Here is a 10,706-nt window from a genome sequence, read left to right as displayed (position 1 = left end):
TCACATCAATTAAACAAAATTATGAAAACAGTTTTTTAAAACATTAAAATAATGCCAGACTTTAATTTCTTGCGCTGAAATTTGTTTTAGAAATTTTTTTTTTTTTGGTGGAGCCCGGCGCATCCACCATTTTTGCACCTTGTATTGTAAATAATTATTTTAAACTCTCGAAACTAAACATATAATTAAAGGATCACTAACCAACATTAGTAGACTATAAGACAATCTTTAATTTCCTAGACTTAAATCTTAAACTACTATGAGTCGGATTGAGGAAAGAAATAACATTTTTGGAAAACGTAATCGTTTTAGACATTTTGTTTTAAATACGATAACAATTTTTATATAAATGTATTTATTGATTTAATGTAAAAAAATGTAAAAATAAAAATAGCTCCTGTATCCAGTAAAAATAGAAATAAAAAAGAAAGTTTTATCTACAACCAAATGTTTAAAAAGTCAAGATAAGTCGTTATCATTGTGAAATTTAAAGTGTGGAAATGCTGTGTGGAATTGCGCTTTGTGTTCATTATGAATTCATTTTAAACGCAGCACGAAATTCGTTTAGCTGTGATTAAAAATAAACATAAAAATTGATCGGTAAAAGCAAGTGACATAAACAGACACACGTTTTATTCATCTCCACGCGCAATTGTGCGAATTTTGCATTGCAAATTTGTACTTTTTGCGCTAAACAATTATGCAAAAACAATGTAAATCCCAATTATGGGTTATTGGGCTCGGAACCCTCTGGCCTTGTACAAAGTCCCTCGCACGTAACAGACTGGAGCAAGTCTCTTATTCTGAGCCATCGCACCAGAAAGGGTTGTAAATCAAGTCAAACTTCAGATCCTCGCAAATCCTTTATAAACGAATTATGACGATTGTTGTCTAAATTGCCAATTTTACGATCTCCCAACAGAGATTTTCGCATCGAAATCAGTTAAGTTCACTTGTGCCAAAGTGCGGTAAAAGCGTAATTACGAACAATTCCAGTAAGCGGTGTTTACATAATAGGCACACAACATAATGGCCTTTACGCCCAATATGGGCCTGATGGAAACTCCAACACGCCCAGTCCCTTCGAATGATTTTATTCATTCATTGTAATTTATTTCTGCAAACAGCAAGTTTCCTGTCTCTCGCTTTCATTCATTTCACATATAAAGGGCGGCGCTCGTGCTTCTTTGCAATAAATCGATCGGCTCATGGCCATGGTCTACGTCAAGACTTGCCTCTTTCTTATGCGAAATATATTATGCCCAGATTTCGAATGACACAGGCTTGGTGCATACAAATCAAAATTATCGATCGATAATTCGGGTCAAGGTTGCATCCGATTGTTTGTCAATGGGCATATCATTTTACTGAATAATTTGCTTCAATGATTCGGTCGTTATTCGCTAACTGGTGGCTATCAGCGGTCCTCGCGCTATCTGTATGTCTGAATTCGAAATTGCCGCTGCACATCAAAATGTGCTTAGCTACAATTTGCTGGAACAGCAACTGAATAATGAGTAGGTTACAATTTGCGATGAAGAGGTTCAGAAAAAAATTGCAATTTAAATTGCATCTAATTAACATCAACATTGACCTTGACTCGTTAACACATTATTGCTTCATAAATAATGCATTTGCATTAAAACTTTTCACTCAAAGTACGTCAATATTTATATGATGCCTATAATTTTCTATTATTAATTGTGATCAAAACGTGGACATTTTTCAAATTTTTAAATTTTTTGCTTAAAATTGTAATATTTACCTTCATAAAAATGAAAAAAAAAGTTTTTTCAAACTCACTGTAGCAAAGTTTTATGGACTTTTCTATGCCTTTACAACCCTCTAGAGTTGTTTAAAAGACCAAAAAAAGTCCATATGTTTGATTTTTTGATGTTTGATTTTTTTCAATTTTTATCGGAATTTTGGTCGATTCCGGGTACCCGGAACATTTATCGAGAAATAACTCCGGAACTATTAGAGTTAATTCTATGAAGTTTACTATCGTTGGAAAGCTTTTTTATTTATCTATCATTTGCAAAAAAGATTAGTGTTCTCCGACCTACAGTTTTCGTGAAAATTGCAAATAAAAGCAAAAATAGGTAAAATTTAAAAAATTCATAGCTAAAAAACTATTGGGAATTTGGCAATTTTCTCGACGCCAATCGATTTCCCGGATTTTTTTGCATAAGTAAGGATTAAAATAGTTTCACTTTTTCGAATAGTTTATCCGTAATTGAAAACATAAAAAAAAAGTAAAATGGCAACCTTTTTTTTTCCGTTTTTCTCAGAAACTGTAAGACTTAGAGCAACAAGCAAATTTGCAAATTTGTATATTTTTTCGTCTAAACCCCAAGCCGCTCCGGGCAACAGTTCCGGCTGCAGAGGCTATTATAGTTTTACACAAAAAAATTCAATCACAAAATTTAAATTAATTTTTTTTTGCTTAAAATTAGAGTAGCCACTTTATAGCCATTTAAAGGCTTTTATATTTGTGGCCCGAGTGGTTAATAAAATCATTAAATTAAATTTGCATTTGACATAAGAACACCAAAAAACATTTTAGCTCGTTTTAGCTAGTTTATGTAGGCAACCATTTATACGGTAGTAACGATTACCTAAACGGAAGTTTTATGTTTAGCGGTTGGCTTTCGTTGTGACAGAAGTGTCAGTTGGTGGCATTGTACATAATCGTGAAGTTAGCTACTTAGAATTTATCAGAGTCGGGTTTATAATATTTGTAATTTCACATTATTGCCTGTTTTTGCTTTAATTTGGATCTGATATTTTGATTTGTGTAGTCGCTCAAACGCGCCAAAAACCTCTACAAGCGATTTAACCTTAAAAAAGTCTGTTTCTGTGATGTGGTTTTATTACATCGCTTGAGGTTATTGCGGAATGTTGGAAGATTAATGGAATTTCTGAATTTGAGAGTGGAAAAGGCGTAAAAAATGTTTGTGAAAAGTACCGTTATTTACAAGGCAGCCGGTCCTGGATGCATCGTCGGCAACTTCACGTCGGTATGCAATAAGAATGTCAGTGATGTGTGTCGACAGTAGTTGTGAATGTTTACTCCCGAAGATAATTAATCAAGTGTTTTAAATTAAAAATGATTAAGAAAATGCCAGTGAAAAAAGCTTGTGCGATCGTGCGTTAAAGTTTGAGATGTGAGGTCATCGCCACAGTTCAAAATGGCAGGCCGAAATCGTCCAGTCCAACACAAAAACTTTTGTACAATATTTACCAAGTTACAGGGTGCTTTTTCGGAGGCAGTGACCCACCAGAAGTATGTGACGGACAAACGGACTTTGGAAAAAACGTCCAAACTCATGGACAAAGTAGTGAAACTGTGCCAACATCAAAAAATGAACTTGAAGAACTCGCCGCCTTTTATACTAGATATTTTACCAGACACTTATCAAAGACTGCGGTTCATTTGCTCCAAGTACGAAGACAATATGATTGCTTTGCACAATAACGAACATTTTCACATATTCATCATCAACCTGATGCGGAAGTGTAAACAAGCAATCAAATTGTTCAAAGAGGGCAAGGAGAAGATGTTCGACGAAAACTCGCACTACAGAAGGAACTTAACCAAGCTCAGTTTAGTGTTTAGTCATATGTTAAGTGAACTGAAAGCCTTATTCCCGAACGGGGTGTTTGCCGGAGACCAGTTCCGGATCACCAAAGCGGATGCGGCCGAATTCTGGAAGACCAACTTTGGTAACAGGTAATCACATTCCATTTGGCGTGAGAACGTTTTCTGAATCATGAGAAACACAACTGCTCCCACATCAACAGTGTTGCATATTCATGACTCGAGTACGATTAGGATATTTGATAGAAATTGGATAATAATTGTTATACTGCACTAACGTCGTTCCCTTTGTGTCCCGAGTTTTATTGAATAATTAAAAACACATCAACATGCTAACTTTCAATTACCTGACTGCTTACCCATTCAGAATTAATAACGAGCCATCGACGTCACGTTGAAATTTCATTGAAGTCGCCACCTACAAGTTCCAAGTAACAACAAAGTCATCGCGGGTAATAATTTATTTCGTTAAAAGCGAGCCTTTTATGAATGGATGATAATCCCTAATTGCGAGAGAAATTCCTGAAATGTCGGGTCAATTAGGCGAATTGGAATGACCTCCGGGGCGATTTTGGGCAAAATTCGTTGTTATTAATAGAGTCGGCAAATTAAAGCAAAAAAATCGAAAGCGCTTCATTCATTTTTAATTGTGTCGTCCCAGCGCGTGGCTGTGTAACACAGCGGCCCGACTCGGCGTGGGCATCAATGAAATATTGATTACGTGCACGGACCGAAAATACAATTTCACTCCAATTTAGACATAGTAGGACGAGCAGCGTCGTCTTGCTTACTCATTCATGCCTCGGCCCATGACGGAGCTTTCCAGACGCTCGCGGATAATTGGCGTGTTTATTTTCACCACACGCCAAAAAAATTAATTGCGTCCTAGAGTTTCATTCAGACATCATCGCCCGATTCGATTTGTTTTTCGGGAAACTTTTCGGCGCAAAACACACGCTTGGATTATGTCGACACACGCACACCAGTCCCTACGTCTCGCCCACGTGTGTGTATGTGTGTCTCCTTAAAATATATTGACATGTGATTCACTTCCGTACAGTAGGAAACACGTTTTTTAATCAATGCACGCATCCCGGATGTGCGGAAAGGTGGTGTTTGTCATGGCATCACCAGAGATAAATTTTATCATAATATCGGACACCAAAACGGAAGGAAGTTAAAAATAATGCGGAAGACACGGGGGGCAAATGAAATTGGGTAAAGTCTTCGCAATAGCCGAAGGTGGAATAGCTTTAAATGTTGAAAAAGTTTTTACGCAAAATAGCTATACCTGTTCTCTAAGTCATCATTCACTGACAAATATCTTTCATTGCAAGCAGCACTTTTTAGTCAGGTGCAAGTTTCTATGGTTACCCTGCAATAATATTTTACTTACAGACCGTGGGCTGTAAGTAAATATTACATACCAATGTAGGTATGTCACTTGAAATATCTTCAGTACAGTACTGAAGCGTTGATTTTGCAGCAAATGTTGATTTAAATGATGTCTTTTTTTAATTTGACAACAATCTGACGTTTATTTTTCATAAAAATACATTCAGAAAATGTTTTACTTTTTCTTCTTTGTGCTGGTATTGCTAAAAATAGCTTACTTATCTCAAACTGTAAGTTCTTGTTTTGGTCTAAAACGCTTTCTCAATCAAAAAAATTGCACTTACAGTTTACGGTACGTAAGATACAATTTTTGGGTATAGTTACAGTTTAAAGTTTCACTAACTCACTAATTATTAACATAAAAAAATCAAAGTTTATGGCTTAATATATTTTTTATCTAACAAGTATTGGAATTTAAAAAGTTGTATTTTTCTATTGATTATGTTACATAGGACGTATTTATCAAAGAACTGACTTGCTTTAATATCTAATCTGATTTTTTTAAGAAATGATTTCTTGGAAGAGAAGTATGTGTCATCCTAAAGAGAAAACACTTATCCATTTAAAAAATAATAAAGTTAAATTGTGAACTGGCCGTTTTATTAAATGTGTATATTTGGACACTTGAAATTATGAATATTTTATTTTAATTGTGATTGTTTTTAGGTAGCTTTACCTCTGATAATTATTATTTCATCAAATTCGACTGTTCTGTTTCTGTTGAATTGAAGCTGAGACACTTGCAGAGACAAAAATATTAATTACACCTTTAGTAAACCTACAGCTAACAAATACTTTTTTCTTCTTATTTGGGGTTAAATAAACGTTGGTTTAATTTCTTCATATATTTCAAAAAATTGTTTTTGCTGCAATTAGGATTATTATGATTTTCATAAAACTGTACAAATGTTCTAGAGGTATCATTTTTATTTTTCAAAAATTCGCTTCCTTCTGGTTCGTGAAAAAAAAATTCATGAACTGAAGAGGAACTTAAAAGGTTTTCAATGAATTCTTCACGATCAATCAATCGTACGACAAAGGTGTAAAAATGTCAATTATTTTTATTTACAAAGATTATATAAATAACCCAGTTGATCTATCATCTCTTCAGGTTCAAAGAGCTCTAATATTAGATTCCTGCCAATTTTTGCCTTCAATTTTTTTACAGGGTTTGTCAAAATGTCTTAGTTTTCAACTGTACATTCCATTCGATTATGGTGAAAGTGGTCACATAAATATTTGTTAAGCAAAATTGTTTTAGTGTAATCTCATCAGCTGTATCTTATTGTTATGAGCAGATAAATGTGAATGTTTTTGGATATTACTAACAAATCCATTCAAACAATAGTGTGCAAATATGTATTAAACTGTGTTGCCCACGACCTGGGCTAACCCAGTTTTCAAATACGTAGGTTACGGGTAATCTGTGCTTCCTTTATCTTCTAAACCTTGAATGAATCCTCATGAAAAAATCGTTTTTTACAGCACCTTGGTACCGTGGAAACTTTTTCGTCAGGAACTAAACAACGTCCATCCGATCAGCTCCGGCCTAGAAGCCATGGCTTTGAAATCCACCATAGACCTCACTTGTAACGATTACATATCAAATTTTGAGTTTGATGTATTCACGAGGTTTGTACACAATAATATTGCCAGTCCGAAATTAAATTTATTGTTTACGTTTATTGTTGTTTATTTGACTCGGGAAAATGCTGCAGTAAAACGCGTTTAATTTCTTTAAACAATACTTTTATTGTGTGACGCAAATAAATAAATAAAGTGGTCAAAAACTTGCAGATTGTTCCAACCCTGGGCGACGCTGTTACGAAACTGGCAAATATTGGCGGTCACTCATCCGGGTTATGTTGCATTCCTGACTTACGACGAAGTCAAATTAAGACTGCAGCGGTACATTCACAAAGCTGGAAGCTACGTATTTAGACTCTCTTGCACGCGACTGGGTCAATGGGCCATCGGCTACGTCACAGCGGACGGAGAAATCCTCCAAACGATACCCCAAAATAAAAGTCTGATCCAGGCACTACTCGACGGACACCGCGAAGGATTGTAGGTTTACTCGCATTGTGGAAAAAACCGCCCCCAAAACGATAAAATTTCAGCTATTTGTTTCCCGACGGCCGATCGGTGAATCCGGACTTGTCGTGGGCGGTGCAACCCACCCCCGAAGACCACATTGCCGTTACTCAGGAACAATACGAACTGTACTGCGAGATGGGAAGCACATTCCAGCTGTGCAAAATCTGCGCTGAAAACGACAAGGATGTCAGGATTGAGCCCTGCGGACATTTGCTGTGCACCCCCTGCCTGACTGCCTGGCAGATCGTAAGTGGAGAGTTTTTCAAATTATTAGTTACAATTATGTGAAAAAATAACGCTTGTGGCTGTTGTCTAAGGGGGAAATATTCCAGGATTCCGACGGCCAGGGCTGCCCGTTCTGCAGGGCCGAGATCAAAGGCACCGAACAGATAGTTGTAGACCCTTTCGACCCTAAAAAATCCCATAACAGACCCAAAACATCGTCGGCTAGCTCTCCGAACGCGGGCAACATCGACGACGACGATATGGAGTTTGAGGTAGTGAACGAGCCTCCTAGCACGAATGATTATGTTGAATGAGCGAATCCCTTTCTATTCTGGCTGTGCTTCAAAACAGAATCTTGTTTTTCGTGTGTGCTTGTTTTAAGCTTTATTTAAACACTGGGTTTGTCTTGTCTTTCGAGATTACCGTCGGGTCTTGTGCATGTCACTTAAAGCTCTGGTGAGAAAAAGTTGTGTTTTTCTAAATTATTCTCTTATAATTATGTTAATTTTTATTTTACGCATACATGTACCCTTGCATATCTCTACGGAAATACTGGGTAATCAAGAGGTGGTGTTTTTATTTGATTTTTGTACTTAGTACCAAACGAGTATTATTATCTAGGGAGTCTTTATGTACTTTTCCAAAATTTGGCGAAGAAATTATTTTTGTTACTTTAAGAATTTGTGTAACAATATACAATTACTAATAGAAATATTTTTGTAATTGTTGTGTTTATTTTTGTAGATGTTTAGATGCAAAGAATTGTTTTATGTGTTGTGTTATGGCTTTATCATTAGATATTAGCAATCAAATAGGTAAGTGATTGTTCACATTTGCTTCAAGTTTGTGCATCTTTTTACAACAAAGTCTAACCCTCCTAAAAGATCAATAACAGCATGTTTAGCCAAGCACTGCAGTTACATACCAGATGAATAGAAATTGCAATCAAGCGTTTTTCGCTACTATTTACTTTACGAAAAATGTAGGTACTTTATCAAGTACGATAAAAATGCGATTCAAGAATTTTTTTTCGAAACTCGAGTTCTGAAATTTTTATTTAAAGCCAACCCATAATTAAATAGCATTGTCTTAGAATCAGCAGGTTTTTTTTAAATCAATTGACGAATTGCATTTGGTAACAGGAGAGCCTGTTTTATTATTATTTTACGTTTTGGTATATTCTCTGATAGCAAAACCAGTTTTATTTATTTATTCATTCATGTATGTTTACGTTTACAACATTTCTTAATGGTTTTTTTACTGATATTTAATGATAGTTTAATTAAAAAAAATTAATCAGAAACTATTAGAGTTAAGACGTTTTCAATGAGAATTACTTGAATTGTTGAATGGAAGTCAGTGTTTTTTTACATTCATTCGTTTACAAAAAGTGCCCTAAAGTGCGAACATCTAAATACCAGGAGACAAAACGAGGTACAAAATACCTAGATTTTTCTGTACAAAATTTAATTTAATTTAAATATAGGTCACTAAGAAAACTGAAGAAAAGCAGAAGCAATTTCTTGAAAACGATCACATTATCATATTTCATAATGTACTTATTTTCTTTTGTCGTAAAGTAAAAAGTGCTTTTCATTCACCTGGTATGTGTAATGGCGTCGAAATGAAATAAATTGTTCTCATGTAACGAGGTTTTCTAATGTTACATTTTTAGGATGTTGGCGAGTTGTGGACTTGCGCTGGAAGTAGTTTACACGCTCTGGCACTGTCACCTCGTAGCGACATTTCAGTAAGTTACAATTTTAAACTCACTTTTGCACCCGATTAAAAATGTGCAATTATTTTTTGTTGAGCGAATAAAAAGACAAAAACACGTACTTTAATCCCTGGCTCGTGTTTAAACGCTGTTAAATATTTGTTTAGGCGTCAGCCAGCCCGATGATATCGCCGGGGAGCAGCCCCCGCTGCGTGCGTCGGAACATCGCCCCCGGGACACTGCCGCCCCCGCTGCCCCCACGGAAAAACTCGCCCACTCACGAGCAAACGATTCTGCCAACGACTTCGAATCTCTCACTACGAAACGGTTTACACAGCACAAACGGGCACAAATTCACTAACAACGGCATGAACGAAGCACAATCAGTAACAAATCTAACCCACAACACGATCGAGATACCTCAGATAGCGAAGAGCAATTCCATGTTGGAGATGCACAGAAACCCAAGTTCCGAAAACGATAATATTGTAGAATTAAGCTCACCCGAGACGATTTACGGTGTAGTTATATCAAATTGTGATAATATTATAGATAGCACTAAGAGTCAAACGCGACACTTGAGTTGTCCCACATCGAGAAACAAGCCGATGAGCAATCAGCCGGTGAAATCGAGCACAACGCCGAATTTTAGTCACTCGAGCAGCGACCAAACGGGGCATCCTGTCTACGAAAACGTCAACTTGGAGCTGCCCCCAAAGCACAGAGACAGGGTGAACCCGCTTGAGAGAGACAGCACCGTGTCGTACGAAAATCTGAACATGGACTACATTAAGAAGTTGGTTAGTGAGGGTTATTCCAAAGATGCCGTTATAAAAGCGCTGGGGATTACGCGGAACAATGTCGATATGGCTTGTGATATTTTGCACGAATTCGGGACGAAGTTGGGATAGCAGCATCATTAGTGCCGATCAGTGTTGCAGTTATTAGCAAATTTCGTTTAAAATAATTGTTCCCGCGACTTGAATTTGCTAATAATGTGATTATGTGTCCAGTCCTAATTCTAAATCGGTGTTAGGCAAATCAGTTTTCTGATCGTCAATGTTACTGTGTTTTGACGGTAAATAGTTCACACAGTACCTTAAATATGTTTTTTTCGGTCGAAAAATCGTGATCTGGAACTGTTATTTTTATAGTCCTTTTAGCAAACTTGGAGAGTATTTTTGTTAAGGACCTTGGGTGTTGTTACTCCTATGGATTAATGTCATACCAGTTGACTAGCCAATACGATGCAATATTTTGCTATGCTTTAAAAAGTATTTTAACATATCTATGTATTTAGTCATTTTATGAAAAACATACGCTTCGATTTTATTTTTACTAACAATTTAAGGCGCGAACATAAGTCTGATCACTTTATTTGATACTGAATAGTACAACTTACGACGTATAATTATTACAAATATTTTACCTTATTCGTAAACTTCTACAGTAATAATTACTGATTAATTCCGATACCGGTGTTTTTTTACTATATGAAACGTGTAAATATATTGTTTCCTCAGGAAAGCGTCAAACCAAAGTCTGTATATAGATGATTGAAATGAATTATTATATGTTTTTTATTCATGTAAATATTTCGCCATGTAATTCTTATGTATAATTAAATAAATTATAATAACCATTTCCACAACCGCTTATTGTACCCCAAGC

General features: G+C 36.0%; 1 protein-coding gene across 1 annotated transcript; it reads left to right on the top strand.

Moving 5' to 3' along the window:
• Positions 1-2,671: 2,671 nt before the first annotated feature.
• Cbl (Cbl proto-oncogene) lies at positions 2,672-10,679 on the top strand. The gene is made up of 7 exons (XM_015977588.2): positions 2,672-3,733; positions 6,482-6,628; positions 6,794-7,063; positions 7,117-7,339; positions 7,426-7,590; positions 8,994-9,068; positions 9,203-10,679. Exons 1-7 carry the CDS (start codon positions 3,192-3,194, stop codon positions 9,944-9,946), a joined length of 2,166 nt encoding a protein of 721 aa, XP_015833074.1. The 5' UTR covers positions 2,672-3,191; the 3' UTR covers positions 9,947-10,679.
• Positions 10,680-10,706: the final 27 nt, after the last annotated feature.

Source organism: Tribolium castaneum, chromosome 1 (genome assembly GCF_031307605.1).
Source record: "Tribolium castaneum strain GA2 chromosome 1, icTriCast1.1, whole genome shotgun sequence".
NCBI lineage: Eukaryota > Metazoa > Arthropoda > Insecta > Coleoptera > Tenebrionidae > Tribolium > Tribolium castaneum.
The sequence above is the reverse complement of the archived record's forward strand: the minus strand, read 5'-3'. Positions and strand labels throughout refer to the sequence as shown.

Coding starts and splice junctions, on each gene's coding strand:
- Cbl (XM_015977588.2), top strand. CDS start 3,192: ATGGCAGGCCGAAATCGTCCAGTCCAACACAAAAACTTTTGTACAATA. Junction 6,629..6,793: donor GAGTTTGATGTATTCACGAG/GTTTGTACACAA, acceptor AAAAACTTGCAG/ATTGTTCCAACCCTGGGCGA. Junction 7,591..8,993: donor ACGACGATATGGAGTTTGAG/GTAGTGAACGAG, acceptor TTACATTTTTAG/GATGTTGGCGAGTTGTGGAC.